The sequence below is a fragment of the Budorcas taxicolor genome, chromosome 8 (assembly GCF_023091745.1).
Source record: "Budorcas taxicolor isolate Tak-1 chromosome 8, Takin1.1, whole genome shotgun sequence".
NCBI classification, from domain to species: Eukaryota; Metazoa; Chordata; class Mammalia; order Artiodactyla; family Bovidae; genus Budorcas; species Budorcas taxicolor.
In genome coordinates this window covers 63,167,724-63,189,564 of record NC_068917.1, presented here as the reverse complement: position 1 = coordinate 63,189,564, position 21,841 = coordinate 63,167,724, and the positions used below count along the sequence as shown (strand labels likewise).

At 37.3% G+C, this 21,841-nt stretch overlaps 1 protein-coding gene and 1 non-coding gene across 2 annotated transcripts in view; both read right to left on the bottom strand.

The window, feature by feature from the left end:
• Positions 1-21,841, bottom strand: part of RECK (reversion inducing cysteine rich protein with kazal motifs) — an 82,237-nt gene that overhangs the window by 25,116 nt on the left and 35,280 nt on the right. Inside the window, exons 7-11 of the mRNA XM_052645044.1 lie at positions 17,332-17,365; positions 15,131-15,328; positions 11,174-11,441; positions 8,409-8,588; positions 262-474 (exon numbers count right to left, since the gene is read on the bottom strand). Coding sequence (XP_052501004.1) covers positions 262-474; positions 8,409-8,588; positions 11,174-11,441; positions 15,131-15,328; positions 17,332-17,365 — 893 coding nt within the window. The remainder of the gene's footprint in view (positions 1-261; positions 475-8,408; positions 8,589-11,173; positions 11,442-15,130; positions 15,329-17,331; positions 17,366-21,841) is intronic.
• Positions 13,756-13,873, bottom strand: LOC128052903 (small nucleolar RNA SNORA40). The gene has a single exon (XR_008199863.1). It is a non-coding gene; the product is annotated as a small nucleolar RNA SNORA40 (small nucleolar RNA).

Genomic DNA, 21,841 nt, shown 5'->3' with positions numbered 1-21,841 from the left:
GGACAGGGAGGCCTGGCATGCTGCGATTCATGGGGTCGCAAAGAGTCGGACATGACTGAGCGACTGAACTGAACTGAGCTGAAGAAGGACAGGCAGTGGGTTAGTAAAGATGCAGGTAGGAGGAAGATTATTTTAGGCCAAGATGGAAAAGTGGGAGAACATTTGACATGTGGGGGTGGTGACTCTACGGATAGGCTGTGGGTAGAGATCATAGAGGGTCCAAACCAAAACTGGAGAGTCATTATGATGAAAGAAACTTACTTGCAAATAATACTGCCCCGTGATTTACTATGACAAGGCTTAATCTGCAGCGAACAAGCTATTGCTTTCCACATTTCTGGTTGGCACTTTTTAATGTCAAGAACAGGTATGTTGATAAATGGCATCTTTATGCTTCCTTTTTCCCACAGCTTCATGTCATTCATGGCTCCTTGATCTGACTGAGCATTGCAACTCCTGAAAAGTTCTGTTGGCCTAAAGAGAAAAAAGGCCAGAAGGAATCAGAGGCAATTACATTCTAGAAAGAAGCAATGTGTAAAATCTTGACATGCCAATGTATCAGGAAAATATATTTTTTTTAAAGAAGAAAGTGCATACAACCCTTCAAAGAATGTTAACTTTGAATGTATGAAGATTCAAAGTAGACATCAGCACTAAGACTCTGATTGAAATTTTTCTTTATAATACAGATTTTTGTGAGGCACTTAAAAACTTCAAAACACTAGACTATCATCTCAGACCATACTATTTCTTTCATCTCATAAAATAAGTTCAAGTTTTAAAAACTGAGTTATAATTTATAAAAATAAAATTTATAGATCTTATGGTTAGTTTAATTTGACAAACATATACATTCACATGGGCATATCCAAATCAATGAGCAGCATTTCTATCCTGTTAAAAAGTTCCCTTGTGTCCCCATCTAGTCAATGCCCTTCCCTGCTACTGCACCCCAGAGGCCACCACCATTCATATTCAGATCACCAGAGATTAATTCTCAAATGGAATCATACTGTATGTAGTCTTCTGGGTCTAGTGTCTTGAGCTAAAGAATCTTGAGATTTACTCATGTTGTGCATATAAATTGCTTATTCTTTTTATTGTTCAGTCGTATTTTATTAATAAATGTATCACAATTTGTTTATCCCAGTGGTTCCCAAACTTTTTGATCTCAGGACCCATTTACACTTTTAAAACTACTGAGTTCTCAAAAAGCTTTTGTTTATGTAGACTATATACACCAATACCCCATCATCATATTATAAATCAAAACAGAGATTTTTAAAGTACTTATTAATCCATTTAAAATGATAAACCCATTACACGTTAACAGAAAGAAGAGAAGGGTAGGTCTGTTTCACGGTTTTGAAAATCTCTTTTAATGTCTGGCTTTATAGAAGACAGCTGCACTTTCATATGTGCCCCTGCATTCAATCTGTAGCTATATCACACCTTAAAGCAGCTGGAAAACTTCACTGTTCTCTCTTGTGAGTGAAAAAGGCAAATGTCTTGGTCATGTATGGATGTGAGAGTTGGACCGTGAAGAAAGCTGAGCGCCGAAGAATTGATGCTTTTGAACTGTGGTGTTGGAGAAGACTCTTGAGAGTCCCTTGGACTGCAAGGAGATCCAACCAGTCCATTCTGAAGGAGATCAGCCCTGGGATTTCTTTGGAAGGAATGATACTAAAGCTGAAACTCCAGTACTTTGGCCACCTGATGCAAAGAGTTGACTCACTGGAAAAGACTCTGATGCTGGGAGGGATTGGGGGCAGGAGGAGAAGGGGACGAGAGAGGATGAGATGGCTGAATGGCATCACTGACTCGATGGACATGAATCTGAGTGAACTCCGGGAGTTGGTGATGGACAGGGAGGCCTGGCATGCTGTGGTTCATAGGGTCACAGAGTCAGGCGTGACTGAGCGAATGAACTGAACTATTATAAAAATAGTTTTAATCTCATGGGGTTTTGGGAAAAGAGAACACACTTTGAGAAATGCCAGTTTATTCATTCATTCACTGGTTTAGTGACATTAAGGTTGCTTCTAGTTTTCATGTCTCTTTTCCCTGGCTATGAATGGCACTGTTGGGTTATAACTTTCTAAGAAACTGTCAAACTGTTTTCCAAAGTAGTTATATCATCTTCTGCTCTCACCAGCAAAGTATGAAAATTCTAGCTGATTTACATACTTGTCAGTCTTTGTAGTTAGTCACTCAGTTGTGTGTAGTGGTATATCACTGGTTTTAATTTGCATTTTGCTGATGACTAATTGCAATGAGCACCTTTTCATGCACTTATTGACCATTTTGATATCTTCATTTGTGAAGCATCTTTCCAGCCTTTTGACTTTTTGTCTTTTTACCATTGAGTTGTAAGAATTCTTTATATATTCTGGACATTAAGTTCTTTGTCAGATATACGTATTACAAATATTTTCTGTCAGCTTGTGGTCTGCCTTTTCATTTTCTCAATGGTGTCTTTCAATGAACAAATTTTTTTAACTTTAAAAATTTATTTGAGATACTATATTATTGGGGTATAATTTACATACAATATAATGTGAAGAGCTTAAGAGTTCAGTTCAGCAAGTTTTGAAAATTATATTCATCTATATAATCAAACCCCCAAATAAAATATAGAACATTTCTATCACTCCATGAAGTTCCCTTATACATTCTTCCAGGCAATTTCCCTTTCTGCCAGAGGCAAGGACTTTCTGATCTTAACCCTTAATGATTACTTTTTTCTATTCTTGAACTCATACATGTGGATGTGTTTTGGGTTGGGCTTCTTTCACTCAATATAAGATTCATCTGTGTTTTGGGGTTTGTCAGTAGTTTGGCTCTTTTTTCTCTCCTGCCAGGTACTAGTTATTCTATTGTTTAAATACCACAATATGTTCTTTCATTCTCTTCTTGATGGATGTTTTATTTATCCGCCTCCACTCCCCATTGGAGAAGGAAATGGCAACCCACTCCAGTGTTCTTGCCTGGAGAATCCCCCAGACTGGGGAGCCTGGTGGGCTGCTGTCTATGGGGTAGCACAGAGTTAGACAAGACTGAAGTGACTTAGCAGCAGCAGCAGCAGCAGCAGCTCCCCATTTAGGAGTTCTTATGAATAAGGCTGCTATGTAAGCCTTTTGGGGGAACATATATTTTCATGTCTCTTGGATAAATGCTTCAGAATGAGATTGCTAGGGTACAGATTTAACTTTCTAAGAAATTGCAAGAAAGCCTTCCAAAGTGCTTGAACACATCTTATACTCCCAGCAGCAAATTATGAAAATTCCATTTCATGCACATGCTTGGCAGTCTTCTGATTTTAGCTATTTAGTGTGAGGGAGCATCTCATTGGGGTTTTAATTTGCATTTTTGCATGACTAATGGTAATGAACTTTTTCTATACTAAGTGTTTGGTTTGATGTCTTTTTTTTTTTTAATGTCCTTTTTGATGAAGTGTCCTTGGAAGTTTTTTGCCCATTTTTCAATTTGACTTTTACTATGCCATTATAGGAATTATCTATATATACTGGATATAATACCTTTGTCAAATGCATCTGTGTGTGATTGTGTGTGTGTGTGTGCATGTGTGATGTAGGAAATATTTTTTCTCAGACTGTGGCCTGTCTTTTCAAATTTTAAATGGTGCCTTTTAGTCAACAAAAATGTTTACTATTGAACTCCAGTTCATTATTTTCTATTATAATTAGTATATTGTGTCCTGTCTACAAAATCTTTGTCATCATGGTTGTTTAGAGATTCTCTTATTTTTTTTTTTTCTAGAAGCTTTTATTTTTATTTCTATGACCTATCTTGAATTAATGTTTATGGTGCAAGATAGAAGTTAAGGTTCCTTTCTATTTTCATACAGATATTCAATTGTTCCACCATTATTTGTCAAAAAGCTGTTACTTTTGCATTGAGTTGCCTTGCTTTGTTGAAAATCAAGTATCAGCACAGTGTGGGTCTACTCTTGCTTCTCTGTCACTGACCTGTTTGTCTAAACTTATGCCAATATCATACTGATTTAATTTCTATTGCTTTATAATAAGTCTTGAAATCATGTACTATAAGGTCTCCAAATTTAGTCTTTAAAAATACTGTTTTAGTCATTCTAGGTTCTTTGTATTTCCATATGAATTTTAGAATTAGACTGCCACTTTCTATTTTAAAAAGTCATTTGGGATTTTGATTGAGATTGCACTGACTAGAGTTCACATTGGTTTCAGAAGAATTAACATCTTAACAATATTAAGATGTTCTAATCTATGAACATAGCACTTCTCTCCATGTATTTTCTGTCTTTAATTTCCTTTTGCAAAGTTTTCTGGTTTCTAGTATAGAGTTTTTGTACATCTTTTGTTGAATTTATCTCTAAGTATTTCATATTTTTTATGCAGTTGCACAGATTTCTTTATAAATTTCATTTTCTAATTGTTTGTTGCAAATAAACAGAAATACAATTTGCTTTTTTATGTTAACCTTATACACTATGACTCTGTCAAATTCAAGGATTTAAGGGGAGTTTGTATGCAGATTTTACGTCATCTCCTTTTTCAGTTCCCTCCTTTCTGGGATTTTCTATTTCCACATCCAGCTACTCTGGCAGCCCCAAACTCTGATCTCTTAACTCCTCAGTCCAATACTGCTACTTTTTGCTTGAAATCTATATGCCATGCCAGGGGACTAAGAGTGCCTATGAAGGAAAAACTGGATAAAAGTGGCCCTCACTCAGTGTGGTCTAGATCTTTCATGAGATGTAGTTCTTCCTGCTTTAGGTCACTCTCAAAGGCCTTCAAAACAATTATGTTTTTGTAGTTTGTGTAGGGCTAATAATTGTTTTTTTTTAATTTAAATTTATTTATTTCAGTTGGAGGCTAATTACTTTACAATATTGTATTGGTTCTGCCATACATCAACATAAATCCGCCATGGGCATACACGTGTTCCCCATCCTGAACCCCCCTCCCACCTCCCTCCCCGTACCATCCCTCTGGGTCATCCCAGTGCATCAGCCCCAAGCATCCTATATCGAACCTGGACTGGCGATTCATTTCTTATGTGATATTATACATGTTTCAGTGCCATTCTCCCAAATCATCCCACCCTCGCCCTCTCCCACAGAGTCCAAAAGACTGTTCTATACATCTGTGTCTCTTTTGCTGTCTTGCATACAGGGTTATTGTTATCATCTTTCTAAATTTCATATATATGCATTAGTATACTGTATTGGTGTTTTTCTTTCTGGCTTACTTCACTCTATATAATAGGCTCCAGTTTCATCCACCTCACTAGAACTGATTCAAATGTATTCTTTTTAATGGCTGAGTAATACTCCATTGTGTATATGTACCACAACTTTCTTATCCATTCATCTGCTGATGGACATCTAGGTTGCTTCCATGTCCTGGCTATTCTAAACAGTGCTGCAATGAACATTGGGGTACATGTATCTCTTTCAATTCTGGTTTCCTCGGTGTGTATGCCTTGCAGTGGGATCACTGGGTCATAGGCAGTTCTATTTCCAGTTTTTTAAGGAATCTCCACACTGTTCTCCATAGTGGCTGTATTAGTTTGCATTCCCACCAACAGTGTAAGAAGGTTCCCTTTTCTCCACACCCTCTCCAGCATTTATTGCTTGTAGACTTTTGGATCACAGCCATTCTGACTGGCGTAAAATGGTACCTCATTGTGGTTTTGATTTGCATTTCTCTAATAATGAGTGATGTTGAGCATCTTTTCATGTGTTTGGTACCCATCTGTGAAGCCCAGAGATAAATCCACATACCTATGGACACCTTATCTTCAACAAAGGAGGCAAGAATATACAATGGAGAAAAGACAATCTCTTTAACAAGTGGTGGTGAGAAAACTGGTCAACCACTTGTAAAAGAATGAAACTAGAACACTTTCTAACAGCATACACAAAAATAAACTCAAAATGGATTAAAGATCTAAATGTAAGACCAGAAACTATAAAACTCCTAGAGAAGAACATAGGCAAAACACTCTCTGACATAAACCACAGCAGGATCCTCTATGACCCACCTCCCAGGATACTAGAAATAAAAGCAAAAATAAACAAAAGGGACCTAATTAAAATTAAAAGCTTCTGCACAACAAAGGAAACTATAAGCAAGGTGAAAAGACAGCCTTCAGAATGGGAGAAAATAACAGCAAATGAAGCAACTGACAAACAACTAATCTCAAAAATATACAAGCAACTCTGGCAGCTCAATTCCAGAAAAATAAATGACCCAATCAAAAAATGGTATTTTTTAAATATAAAAAATATTTAATTATATCAGTTTCCTATCAACATACAAGTCATTGAAGGCTGTTTATACTGGCCATTTCCATTGGTTGGCAGGAGGCTCTTTCACCAAAGGATTCCATGGTTTTCACTGAACTATTTTTCTTGTCAGGCTCTGATCCTTTTCAGCTTGAAGAATCAATCACCTCTTCCACTTGGCCACCCTGAAGTTGCTCTCCTAGTTTTTTAACATCTGGTTCTGCTTTAACCATACTCAGCTTCTCATTTGTAATCTGTTCTATATACTTCCTATATGCTGCATTTTTTTAGGTATCTGTCCAAGAACATCAAGAATCTTTGTATACAATATTTTTAGCATCTCATGTGGAGTCTTACATACAGCTAATCCCACAAGGTCAGTGGTCTTCAGCAAGCCCGCCATGAGAGCCATAATTGGTATTGGTATTAGTTCTATACAAACTGCTCCACCATTACCGTAAGTTAGGAATATGTCCAAATTTAACTTTAAACATTTGATAGATTTCAAATTTTCTCAACCTCTAAGCTAGGTCCTTATTGGCTAATATTAGCTGTAAAGATATCTCAATTTTCTTTCTTAAAATAATAATCTGAATACTTTTAAGAGGATAGAACTAGCTTGAGGTAAACTCCTCAAGGTGTGTTAGCTTGAGGTAAACATCCTATGAACTTCCTTCTGGATCAACTGATTGATTCTCTTCCTTTTTGCCCTCTTGATCTCTGGGCTGTGCCTCAAACATCAACTAGCCCCCTTTTCTTTAGAAATTCTCCCTCTCTGGCTTCTCGGATAGAGCATTCTCTGTGCTTCTGGATGCCCCTTTCCTGGTTTTCTTCATTCCTTCTTCAGCCATTAATTCAGTTCTTGGCTCTTATTTTTCTCACCATAATGATTATCTCAGGAAAACAACTATTCAATTGCTTCTGTAAAGAAAGCTTTTGTATGTCATAGGGGACTCACTGAGTGTGAACTTCAATCAATCTGAAGGTCCTTCACAGCAAGTTGTCATAAGAGGGTATTTGGATGAGTAAATTGTTCACACTGCTTTATTCTACACTGAATTATTTTTTCACTGGTGATGCAGAGGAAGGGAGAGAGGAAGAATGGGAGATTGAAGGCAGAGGGACTTTGCATTCCAGAAGTTTGAAGCATCTTTAGATCAGAAGTGGCTTTGTTGCAGTGCTTCCTTTCCCAGTGGTGATTTACCAGATAGAATATAGCCTTTAAAGATGAAATGATAAAGATATACTACCTCCTTTTAACTTCAGTTCAGTTCAGTCACTCAGTCATGTCTGACTCTTTGCGACCCCATGAATCGCAGCACGCCAGGCCAACCTGTCCATCACCAACTCCCGGAGTTCACTCAGACTCACGTCCATCGAGTCAGTGATGCCATCCAGCCATCTCATCCTCTGTCGTCCCCTTCTCCTCCTGCCCTCAATCCCTCCCAGCATGAGAGTCTTTTCCAATGAGTTAACTCTTTGCATGAGGTGGCCAAAGTACTGGAGTTTCAGTTTCAGCATCAGTCCTTCCAAAGAAATCCCAGAGCTGATCTCCTTTAGGATGGACTGGTTGGATCTCCTTGCAGTCCAAGGGACTCTCAACAGTCTTCTCCAACACCACAGTTCAAAAGCATCAATTCTTCGGCGCTCAGCTTTCTTCACAGTCCAACTCTTACATCCATACATGACCACAGGAAAAACCATAGCCTTGACTAGACGGACCTTTGTTGGCAAAGTAATGTCTCTGCTTTTCAATATGCTATCTAGGTTGGCCATAACTTTCCTTCCAAGGAGTAAGTGTCTTTTCATTTCATGGCTGCAATCACCATCTGCAGTGATTTTGGAGCCCCCCAAAATAAAGTCTGACACTGTTTCCACTGTTTCCCCATCTATTTCCCATGAAGTGATGGGACCAGATGCCATGATCTTCATTTTCTGAATGTTGAGCTTTAAGCCAACTTTTTCACTCTCCGCCAGAACAAAATCAGAGCTCTTAAGGAACTCCTGCTAAGGAACATTTTAGCAGAGTTCCTGCTAAAATGATCTTTTTCCACTTATTTAAAAATAAGACAATTAATGATAAAATACTTCCATTCCATTTATAGTAATTTGTTCTTACCTGTTGTTAAAATTAGTGCAGTAAGTAAGGTTTCTACAGCCCAACTGGCAAGGTTCCCGGACATCTGCTAAACAGGTCAACATGGACACTTCCACTGGATTATATTCACAAAAGCGATCAAACTCTTGCCAACTCTGTGTATTGCCCCAGCTCATGCTATAAAGTTTAGTACACAGTTCTCTGAAACAAAAGCACAAAGACAGAAACATACAGATGAGCCTCATGAATATTTGATTTGCATAAAACTTAAAACTCTATGAACTGTGCTTTAGAACATAAATGAAAAAAATATATACAGAGATCAAAAGACTAAGACCTATCTTCTAGAATTTAGAGCCCCTAAAAGTAACCTTTTACATGAAAAAGTTAGCTTTATCATCGATCTCTTTTCTTTGCCATGGTTGCTAGAAAGCTTGGTGCTCAATTTAATGTTTAATCATAGTATTTGTACATCCTTATTCTTGGCACAAGTATTCCCCTCTATATTTCTGATCTCTCTTTTACCTTTAAATAACCTGCCTGCAAATGCAGGAGACATAAGAGATGCAGGTTTGATCCCTGGGTCAGGAAGATCCCCTGGAGGAGGGCATGGCAACCCACTCCAGTATTCTTGCCTGGAGAATCCCGTGGACAGAGGAGCCTGGCAGGCTATGGATCATAGGGTTGCAAAAAGTTGGACATGACTGAAGCTACTTTGCAGCAGCAGCAAATCAGCAAATGTAGAGCACATGGTTCTGCTTCTACCAAAACATAGTCCACTATATTTATGTTCCAGTCACATGAGGCAAAAATGTAACTTGATCCTCAGATTCCTTTTAAGAAGCATTATAGGCTTAGGGTTCACTAGCTTCTCCCTGAAAAAGTATCCCAAGCAACTTATAGTCCCTAAGATATACCAAGACAGCCTATATATAAAGGCTTTAAGAATTTCAAAGCTGCTATAAACTATTATATGTAGCAATATATACTATATATATATATTATTGTAGTATGTATGTATTCTTATTTTAGTACTCGATGATTACAAAGCAACCTCGGTGCATATACATATATAGCTGAAACAAAATCAGGATCATTTCCAAAGTGATTTCACATATTATACTCAGTAATTTTTAACACTGACAAATGTAATGAGTATAAAAAAATTAATACATAATGTAAAATTTTAATACTACCAGAATATGCAAAGTCACAAGTAAAAATTCTCTACCTCTGTCACATTTTGACTCTCATAATTCCCTCTATAAGGAGGGTATCTTTACTTTTATAAGTTTGCTCATTCACTTTACCAACATTTATTGAGTGCCTATTTCATGTGAGGCCCTGTTTAAGGCACTGGCTATGCAGCAGTGAATAAAAGAAACAAAGTCCCTACTCTCAGTGGAGCTTACACATCATGGGGATGAGAAAGTTGAGGTACCTTGAGGTACCAAGATCCAACAGGCACCTTGATCTGGAAAATCAGTCCTTTCTCTAGTCCTAACTTTCTGTATGACCTTGGACCTTGTTTAATATCTCAAGTTAGTTTTCTATATATAAATAAGAATTACACAAATTGACATCAGTCATAAGATGATACCAGTCTTGTCAGATTTCATGAATATGAACAAGATGAAAGTGAAAGCATTCAGTAAACCATATAACCTTACATCAAGATAAGAGATGTAGTGTTTCTTACCAAAATTCTTTTTGGATGACACAGGCATTCCAACCTCCAGTTGACTACAGGGCACAACTCTTTAGTAGACACTCAAAGAATTATTCAGGATCCTTCCCAAATATATACATTTATAATTCCTATCAGTAACCCAATTTCCAATTACAGGACCAACTTAACTTCTCTTTTAGCCCTTCTGTTAATTTTCTTTGGATGTTTTCCAAGTTTTTCATATCTTTGGTAAAGTTTAATGAGCTATTCTAGGCACAATTTTTTGGTAAAGTCTATCCAATTTAGGAAACACAGAGGAATTTCCTGTTGGTCCAGTGTTTAGGACTCCATGCTTCCACTGCAGGGGGCCTGGGTTTGATCTCTGGTCGGAGAACTAAGATCTCATAAGCTGTGTGGTGCGGCCAAAACAAACAGCGCCCCCTCGCCCCCTCAAAAAGGACTGCTTCACTCTTTGTATGTCATATTTATTTCAGGATATTATAGTAACATGTGGTACATTTTCACCCAAAATATCTCTAATAAAGCAAACTTCTGTTTCATCTGTGTTCTACCATTACTTTATCTCCATTTATTCTTGTCTCTAGATTGTGTTTCCTCGAGCCTACACAAATAGTATTGTTAGTTTTTTATCCCTAAGTGCATCACCTAAATAAATGCCAATACACTGCTGTCTAACTCTGGATACAAGTGTCAACTCAGGTTATTCACCAATATACACAAAAAGTTGATTAAGTTCAAAGTTTCATAGTTTAACAAAAAGAAAATCTCTTAGATGTCAGGTCAAAACATCTACATTGTAGGCTTACTTGAGGATAACCTCGAGGGTAGAATTCATATTGCATCATCTTTAAATATTTAATGGCTGCCAATGCTACTCCTCTCATTCTAAAACACAGTGCTTTTAGCTCAATGTACAAAAACAATGTTCTATATATACATGATGCTCAATAAACACCTGCTGGATGAAAGAATGAGGGATTTTATATCTTCTGAACTCTTAACACTACAGTGCAAGAATATAACACGTATTTCCTTAAATTCATTAATTAAAGTGCTATTTTCTACTGGTTTTAATAAAGGAAAATGAGATACTGACCTACATGTTGAAGTGTTTGCTTTAGAACAACAATGCAGTTTAGCACCATCAAGGCCTGTAGAGGGAGGAGGATGCAGAGTGACTCCAGGGTGAACAGACTGTGAGCTTTCAAGAAAACACTGCCAAAGTGGATCCTGAGGCAAAGGCTGGGTCTTACAACCCTCGATGAGGCCATCGACAATCTCCATTTCTGTTTTCTTAGACATCAGAATTCTCTTGCAGGCACTTTGGCAAGCATGATCTTCAGCTCTGTCACAGCAATACAAACCTACAGTTTCAAAATAGAAGTAGATTAACTAGCTGGTTTTATAGCAGGCATTGCTCAGGCAGAAGAATCAAGTAGTATACTGGAATCCATTACTACTCTTGAGTCATGTCAATATCTCCAGGATATTGAGCCTACCAAATTCTCTTTCCATTGCTTTGCAGTGTAGCAAACAAGTGAAAAGCTAAAGGTGGACTAGGTATCTATTATCAGATTCTCCACTGTGCTCATTCATGGGCTCTCCAGCATCATTCCTAGATAAATGAAAGATCCTCTTACACCGAAGAGGTCCTTACATGCAAGGTGTTTTATGTTCCTGGAAAGGATACAGTAGATCAAATTGGAATTATTTCATGCTAGAAACAACTACCCAAAAGGATCATGTTCTCGACATAATGAGAAAGATGACTAATAGTAATAATCACAAATACTGTATTTCATCACATTTTGGGATAAAAAGATTTATAAATCTGTACAAATTAATCTAAGTAGCAAATGGCACCCCACTCCAGTACTCTTGCCTGGAAAATCCCATGGGTGGAGGAGCCTGGTAGGCTACAGTCCATGGGGTCGCGAAGATTCGGACACGACTAAGCGACTTCACTTTCACTTTTCATTTTCGTGCACTGGAGAAGGAAATGGCAACCCACTCCAGTGTTCTTGCCTGGAGAGTCCCAGTGACGGTGGAGCCTGGTGGGCTGCCATCTATGGGGTCGCACAGAGTTGGACACAACTGAAGCGACTTAGCAGCAGCAGCAGTAATTTAAATAACACAATAACAAACTCTGACAAGGTATCAGTTTGTTATACTTTTCTATAAAAAACCAGAAAGCAAGTGAACACTTTCAACCAGACTATAGAATTCAAAGGGCTTCTTTGAAGTAGTTTTCTTAGGAGTTTGACTTCTTAAGCCTATTCAGGCATATCTGTTTGTAGCTTTCTTTTCCAGTTTTCCTATATATTAGCACAGACATATGAGATGGTTGTTCTTTTACCCTTAAAACATTTTCTGCCTTTTTTTTTTTTGACCTGCTATCTATCAACTTTGCTTCAGCAGCACCTCTTCATAGCCTAAATGTCAGTGAAGCCAGATCTCTCTTTAAAATAAATGAATGTAATTTGCAGCAAGTGCTTCACCCTCTGATTTTCCTCATACAATCACAGAATGTCATAAGCCTTAGCTAGAATCTGGCCAAACAAGGCATAGCACTGCTTTTGAGTTTACAAAAACAAGTCTTTGAATATCCCAGTGTAAGTCAAAACACTGGCATCTGGCTTATAAGCCTTTTGCCAGTTTTGCTTAATTAGTCAGTTACTTTAAGTCTGATCACCTCTAAATGAAGAAAATGATTTATAGGCTTTACAAAGCTGAGATTCTAAAGATCCCATAAGGTGCAAGTTCATCAGGAGGTCCTGACTTTTAAAAAGTATGAGAATCTCATTTATACTGACATATTTATTATAAAAGTAACAAATGTTCATTGGTAAAATTCAAATATTACACATCCAAACAATGTGGAACAAATAGGTATTAACTAAAAATGAATCTTACTGTATACATTTAGTTCTGCAACTTCCTTTCCTTGCTTAATACATCTTTGACTTCTATAATAAATATACATTTTTTTGGTATTGTAGTGGATTTACAGAATTGTGTTAGGTCCAGGTGTACAGCAGAGTGATTCGGTTATACATATATTTAAAAATTCTCTTCCATGTTAGTACAAGATAAACAATATAGTTCCCTGTGCTATACAGTAAATCTTTGTTGCTTATCTATTTCATATATGGTAGTGTATAATCTGTTAATCTCATACTCCTAATTTATCCTTCCCCACGCAACCTTTTTCTTTGATAACCACAATTTTGTTATCGGTCTGTGAGTCTGTTTTGTAAAATGTTGATTTGTATTATTTTTTATTAGATTCCAGATAAAAGTGATATACTATTTCTCTTTGACTTATTTCACTTAGTATGAAAATCTCTAGCTCCATGCATGTTGCTGAAAATGGCATTATTTCATTCTCTTTTATGGCTAATATTACATTCTATGTTATCACATTTTCTTTATCCATTCATCTGTTGATGAACACCTGGGTTTTTTCCATGTCTTGGTTATTCTAAACAATGCTGCTTTGGACACTGGCATGCATGTTTCTTTTCTTTTCTTGTTTTATGTCAACATTAAAACTAACAACTAGATCAATACAGCTAATAATTTAAAAGCTTAATATATGAGAGAAAAGTATCAGCACTGTAGCCCTGGAAAAAATCTTTATGTTCACCAATAGACATCCATTATATCTGTTTTGTGTATCATGTTCCTTCTAATCTGTAAAAATCTCATACAGAACAATGAGTTCTGGGTTGCAAAAGAGGATTTATTTTTGCACCTGTCTATATAAGTCTTTGTCTACAAATGAAACACAAGTGGTAGTGTTTCTTTTCAAATTAGAGTTTTCATCTTTTCCACATATATATCCAGGAGTGGAATTGCTGTTCATATTTTTAGTTTTTTAAGGAACCTCCATACTATTCTGCATATTGGTTGTACCAATTTAAATTCCTACCAACAGTGTAGGCGGGTTCCCTTTTTTTCACACCCTCTTCAGCATGTATTATATTATTTGCAGACTTTTTGATGATGGCCATTCTGATTGGTGTGTAGTGATACCTCACTGTAGGTTTTTTTTTCTCTCATTGTAGTTCTGATTTGTTTTTCTCTAATAATTAGCAATGTTGAGCATCTTTTCATGTGCCTGTTGGCCATCTGTATGTTTTCTTTAGAAAAATGTCTATTTAGGCCTTTTGTATATTTTTTGATTAGTTTATATTTTTTGATATTGAGTTGTATGAGCTATCTATATATTTTAGAAATTAAACCCTTGTTGGTCACATTCTTTTGCAAATATTTTTCTCCCAGTCTGTAAGTTGTCTTTTTATTTTGTTTATGGTTTTCTTGCAAAAGCTTATAAGTTTCATTAGGTCCCATTTGTTTATTTTGTTTTTATTTCTTTTGCCTTGGGAAACTTATCTAAGAAAATATTGCTATGATTTATGTCAAAGAATATTTTGCCTATATTCTCTTTTAGTTTTATGTCATCATGTCTTATAATTAAATCTTTAAGCCATTTTGAGTTTATTTTTGTGTATGGTGGGAGGCAGTATTCTAACTTCATGGATTTACATAACATACATCTCCTTTTTTGCAGGTTGTATAATGTTATTATTACAGAGATATGTAGTTTATTTAATCAATTTTAATCAACACCCTATCAGTGGACGTGTAGGTTATTTCTAGTTTTTCTCTATTAATAGCAATGTTGTAGTAAACATCCTTTATATGAATAGATGTGTTTTTACAAATTTGTAAGTTTTCTTAAAGGACAAATTCTGAGAAATGGAATTACTAGATTAGACCAAATTCCCCCTCCCACCCCAAAAACACCCATACCAATGAATTCTCCCTTCAGGATAGAGAGGGCCTGTTTCTTCATACCCTCAACAGCTCTGTCTTTCTTGGCATCTTTTAGCTAAGACAAAAATGACCAATCTGCCAAATCTAAAGACCAAAGGAGGTCTAGTGTTTCCCAAATGACCCAGACTATAGATATCTTCATGAATTTATTTCCTTTTTACAAATTATTTTACCAAAGATTGAAATGAGAGGAATACATATGGCTTTTACTTACTATCTGTTGGGTTCCTCATTGGATAAGACTGAGTGTAATTGTTCACACAGTGTATTAATCGTGGACTAATAGAGGCACAATAATTTTCCACTGCTTTGATCTGAGAAGGACCAGGAGAAGAATCTGTTCGGAAAATGGCTTGACAGTATTCTCGGCAGTTTGTGTGATGGCCTGCATAACTGCAACAAACTGATCCCACTAGAGGAAAAAAATGGTGGCAGTGAAATGAAATCAGCCATTCATTAACATTCAATCATCATAATAATGCTGAAACAATTTGTGTCTTTTTGAATTTGAGAAATAAAACCACACCATAGAAGACATGTACTTAAAGTCAGAACTATTGTAAGCATAGCCATGGGGATACTCAGGTGGTCACTGGTCTGAGAAAGTCATTTTTTGTCAATTTATAGTCTACAATGCAGTGGTCCTCAGCAGGAGCAGTACCAGCCCACGGGAGAACTTGAATGCATGTGGAAGTATTTCTGGTTTTCATAATAACTTGCTGGCATTTAATACATGGGGGTCTGGGCTGTTAAATGCTCTGCAATGTACAGGACAGTCTCATACAATCAAACTGTCTCCCAAAAGCTAATAGCACCCAGGGTGAGAACCACCAGACAGTTTCTTTCCATGTCAGATTAGTAGAGATTCATAAGCAAAGCAAAAAAAAAAAAAAAACCAAACAACAAAACTCCAAATAGCTCCTTTATAAAATAGGACTGGTAAAAACTAAGAGATATCAGGACCATTTCATAAATTTGCAAATTATATGTGTCTGTCTTGAAATAAAACCCCCAAAGTTCTATCCAAGTTCATCTCCAAGACTAGGACTAAATTGAAAGTTCTCAACTTATAACTGATATGACCTGCTTCAATACTGAAAAGTAAAACCCACATTTGAAATAATTGATTCTTGATTTACATATTTTTAAAAATCAAAGTAGACTGTTTATCTGGGAAGAGCACGATGAGTGGCTAGGGGTGAAGATGTGGGATTTATAATGAAGAGGAGCAAGAGGCCCTCACAGGAAAGGCTAAGGGGTCTGTGGGAGGCCAAAGGGAGCCAAAAAGGTAGAGGGATGGCCATAAAAGGTTAAGAAAAAGACAGGTGGGAAATCTCTGATAATTATTAGGGATGGTTATGGAGGAACCAGACTCAGGTTTCGGTGACTTCTATAGAACAGGGAATTCAGGTGGCTTCCAGAAATAATAATAATGATAAAATTATATACAAATGAACTAAACTAGTACCAAACTAACAGCAAGACAAGCCTGTTTTCATTCACAGCTACATTTATCACTGTCAACCTCAATGAGGCTAAAACTGAGGGTAGAGGTGATGGATGCTGAGGACAGAGAGACAAGAGAGAAGGAGGCTGGCTTCCCTGCAGTGTGGGAGGACAGAAAATTATGTGTCAAAGACTATCTGGGAAATCTTGAACTAAATCCCAATAAAAAAAGGTAGCAAATAAAGTACAGACAGATAATGTTTCTGATATTTTAATACACCCACTACCAAGTTCATCTAAACAACTCTTTGTTCCTCGGATGCGTTTCCCCATCTCCAACTGGTCTCATTGTTTCCTTCACCTCATTCCTTCCTCCAATCTCTACTGTTCACATCATGTCTGTCCTTCTAGGCCCAGCTCAGGTACCAACTCCACAAAGTTACTTCTAAGCACCCTTCAGGAGGTGACCTCTCCTTCCTCTGAACTCCCACAGCACGTTCTCAGTAACTTAAACCCATACCTACCACGTTCCAGGGTTCTTTGTGTACAGATTATGCCCTCCAAGATGTGTATCTGCCCTGCACAAAGCAGGGCAAGCAGTCAGTGAATATCTGGAAGGAACTGAGAGGTAGCCCTTAGCAACTGCTGCGTTATTTTACATCATATTATGTGTGCTCAATTTCTGAAAGTTATCCAAGTGGGGCATGATCTTCCTCTAAAACACCCAGCACTATTATCTGCTTTGTAAATCTCCAGCTAAGACATGGGAATTGTTAGAATTCATGAATGGCTTGAACGCTCTAGAGGAAGCAGCCTATCATAATCCTGCTGTGCACATTCCTTCAGATGGTTTAGCAACAGTCTGTTATAACAGCAAAGTGTTGGAAATATTTATAATAGCTAAATCATGTTCTGTAAGCTGTGTTGTGCTCTTTGGATTGCTGGTATAACCACTGATAATATACTTACTTTCATTTCTGCTAATGCAACTGAAAAGAGCATTCTGTAAATTAAAGAAAAACAAATAAAAAATTAACAACCACACAGAATTTCTAATTTTATTCCACTTTATAGTTATACAGAAATCAGGATATCAAACTGCTTAATCTTTCTCTAAATCCAAGATTGACAACAAAGAGACTATGATATAGCATCCTGGTGAAAATAGAAACCATCTTCAAACACATTTTGTGGATCAAGATTATCACCCAAGCCATAAGTTGACCACATTACAGCAAACCAAGTTTATATAAAACTGTACCAACGAGCATATGAGGGGGAAACTACCATGTAGTAATCTCAATTACTTCTTGCAGAATATAAAAAAGCTTTTAGAAAATAATAAAGGATATTTAGGGAAATACATTAATATATTTCATATAACCACAGTATTTCAAGAGTTGAAAGGACCTTACAGATCACTTCTAATTATACTCAAACATGGCCATACACTAGGCTCACCTGGGCTTCCTAGACTTTACCCTAGACTACGGAATTGAAATCAGGAACAAAGCACAGAAATCTAAGTTTTAAACAAGCCCTCGAAGATGATTCATGTATAGCCATCCTAAGGACCAGAGTTGGGGGATCTCTCTACTACTTTACAGATAAATAAAACATTTCCTCAGCAAGGAAGAGACAGCCCCAAGTCACAGAGCAGGTCAAAACTAGAACCTGAGACGACAATTAACATTTCTAGATCTCTTAGATCACTGTTTAGAAAACATCATCCTGGCTTAAAGTAAGGAAAATAAGAAACAAGACAAAAAAATTTCTTGTACAAAGTGAGTCGAATGATCAGGGCTTGTTGGCTAAGATTAATATCACTCACATTTGGAAGAGGATGAATTCTTAAAAGAATATGTTGTTGTTCAGTCCCTAAGTTGTGTCTTGACTCTTTGTGATACCATGCACTGTAGCACGCCAGGATTCCCTGTCCTTCTCTATCTCCTGAAGTTTGCTCAGATTCACGTGAACTGAGTTGGTGATGCCATTCAACCATCTCATCCTCTGTTGCCCCTTCTCCTGCCTTGAATCCTTCCTAGAATCAGGGTCTTTTCCAATGATTTGGCTCTTTGCATCACGTGGCCCAAGTATTGGAGCTTCTGTATCAGTCCTTCCAATGAATATTCAGGGTTGATCTTCTTTAGGATTGACTAGTTTGATCTCTTTGCTGTCCAAGTATTGGAGCTTCTGTATCAGTCCTTCCAATGAATATTCAGGGTTGATCTTCTTTAGGATTGACTAGTTTGATCTCTTTGCTGTCCAAGAGTCTTCTCCAGCACCACAGTTTGAAAGCATATGGGTATAAATAGAAGGTAGATAGAAATCAAGGGCACCCTTATTAATGAATACAGATGATTTTGGCTTTTAATTGTAACTAACTTCCAAGCTGGCTATATGATCTGGACTTATTAAAGGATTAGCTTTACTGACATTTAAAATTTAGCTTCAAGGATCCATCTATGCAGTTGTATGAAGCTGTGATGCATTTTCTCTACTAAATAATATTCTACTATAGGAATAAACCACACTTTGACTTATCCAAAGCAAAACAAAATACTAGGACCCATAGATAAGGGTCAATAAATTCACTCAGTATGACTTCTTTCGGCTAGAGGCCTCATCAAACAATATAAAATAGTGAAAAGTAAGTATTCTTGGTATTCTTTAGTAGTGGTCTTTTTTATATTTCTCTTCATCCATGTTTCTGTGTTTTAGTTTAACTTTTCAGCTACCTATTATAGGTAGCTCTCTATTTTGGTTGAATGGTTTTAGGAACACCTTCAATAAAATGACCTAAATCAATATTAAAAAGTCATCTGTTACAAACTTTCCAGCCCCTCTTGATTGGGTCAATAAAATTCTCATTGTCTTTCTCCTTCTAATATGCTGGTTGTTCCTCTAGGTTTTAGCTTTTTTGGTCTTGTTCCTAAGGAAGTATGGTTATTATCTTGGTGGCCACCCTGATTGCATGCAGGTTGCACAGCCTGATTTCCATTTTTGTTCTTCTTTCAGTTATTCTTAAATTCTCTAGAGCTGTAATTCTGAAGTGGAGGTGATTGTGTTTCCCAGGGAACATCTGACAATATCTAGAGACATTTTTGGTTGTCATAACTCATGGAGTTGGGGTGCACTACTGAACTGACATCTAGCAGGTAGAGGAGTCTAGAGATGCTGGGAAACATCCGACAATGTACAGGACAGCCCCCCTACAACAAAGGACTATCCAGCCCCAGATGTCAACTGTGTGAAGGTTGAGAAATCCTGCTCTAGAAACTTACAAACTTGTTCAAGCTTGATTTTTAAAAACCTCGATCTTAAAAGAAATACCACTCTGGGTCACTCTTGTGGATCATTTAGCTTCAGCGAGAGACACGAATCATCTAATCCAATTCCTTATTTGACAGAAGCCAACGACTGAAGTCTAGAAAGGAGAAATACTGATGAACCCTAGCTTTCACCCACAAACGGGTCAGCAAACTATGGCACATGGGCCAAATCTTGATCACTGCCTGGTTTTGTAAATAATTTTATTAGAACACAGCCACACTCATCATTTACATATTATATATGGCTACCTCACACAATAATGGCAGAGTTGAATGGACAGTAAGCCTACAATGGTCTATAAGCCTAAAATATTTGCTATCTGACTCGTCACAAAAAGTTTGCTAACCCCTGACATAGAAGGACTCAGATGTCCCTCTTGATGTCACATCCAGAGCTCAGAGATATTCCCTAAGCATTTCCCATTTCTCTTAATGTTCACTGAAAGACCCTTCATGCATACAGTTACTCTAACTTACTGAACTAAAGAAGTATGAACTTTCATATTTCTGCAAGGCAGCACCTCTAGTGTTAATAACATATTTACATCTTTCTTTATCAATTTTAAGGTTTCAAAGAATGTTCCTTGCAGAGAATAGACTGGTGGCTGCCAAGAGGGAGAGTGTGGGAGAGGGCTGGATTGGGAGTTTGAGATTAGCAGATGCAAACTGGTATATATAGAACTGATAAACAAGGTCCTACTGTATAGCACACGGAAACTATATTCAATATTCAGTGATAAGCCATAATGGGAAAAAGAATGTATATACATGTATAACTGAGTCACTTTTGCTGTATAGCAGCAACACAACACTGTAATTCAACTATACTTCCATAAAAATATAAAATTAAAAACTTAGAAAATAAAAGAATAGTCCTTCATTCAAGTATACTGGTATTTGATAGTCAATTCTCTGTTGCTTACTTTATATACATCATGATTTTATCATATCCTTCTCTTTGATAAGATTCTTAACCGCATGTAACTACACCTAAAGTATAAACTATAGGTAACTTTTTCTTTGGCGGGGGGCACACAGCATGTGGGATCTTAGTTCCTTGGTCCGGGATCATATCTGTGTTTCCTGCATTGCAAGCATAGAGTCTTAACCACTGGACTGCCAGAGGAGTTTTAGTAACTCTACATTTTTACTGCTTATTGTTGTTCAGTTGCTAAGTCATGTCTGACTCTTTGCAACCCCATGGACTGTAGCCTGCCAGGCTTCTTTGTCCATGAGATTTCCCAGGCAAGAATACTGAAGTGGGTTGCTTTTCCTTCTCCAGGGGATCTACCTGACCCAGGGATTGAATCCCGGTCTCCAGCAGTAGCAGGTGGATTCTTTACCGCTGAGCTACCAGGGAAGCCCTTCACTGCTTAAACTACTGCTGGTTAGTTTGACAGGGCTTAGGACACACATGAGTTGCAGCACTGGCTTACAGTTTCGTCATTTCTTTAAACGGTCAATCTTGGAGGTCTTGGCTAGTCAAGTCTTAAGCCTGGTGATCGGATCAAATATCTGATCGCCATCTAGTGGCAAAAGCAGGCAGTAACTGAGGGTTTATACTTGGGTTTATATGGAGTCTCTGTTGACCTCCTGCCACAAATACTATACCCATATAAACACCTCCCCCACCCCACTCATTTTACGCTAGAAGAGATCAAAATTAAAGGGTAACTGAGGTGAGAACCTACCACAACCTCAGAGACCCAAAGAACAAGCCAGCATGTGGGAGTTGACAGTGTCCCGAAAGATCTTCAAGTCCCAAAGCCTTCATGGTATAGCTGGAGAGACAGATATATACAGTAAGCAAAGGGCAGAGCTGGGGCTAGAACCCAGAGTGCTCCACTTGTGCTCTCCTATGACACTATCCTGTGAGAAGACTTTGGATTATTATTTTGAAAGTAGCCAATGCAAAGCTGAATTTATGTCCATAGAGTGATCTATTTTAACAGTCTCTGTTTTTAAAATCAACATCTTAAATTGTGAAAAAAATAATCTTCTTGGTTATTATATCCTTTAAAAATTTTTGAACATGAAGTCTTTCTTCAGGCAGCTGCTTTCATTAACTAGTTCCCTGCCCTACCTTCAATGGTTTTTGAGAACTGCAATAAGCCCTTCCACCTAGTACTGGGAGCAGGTAACCTGTG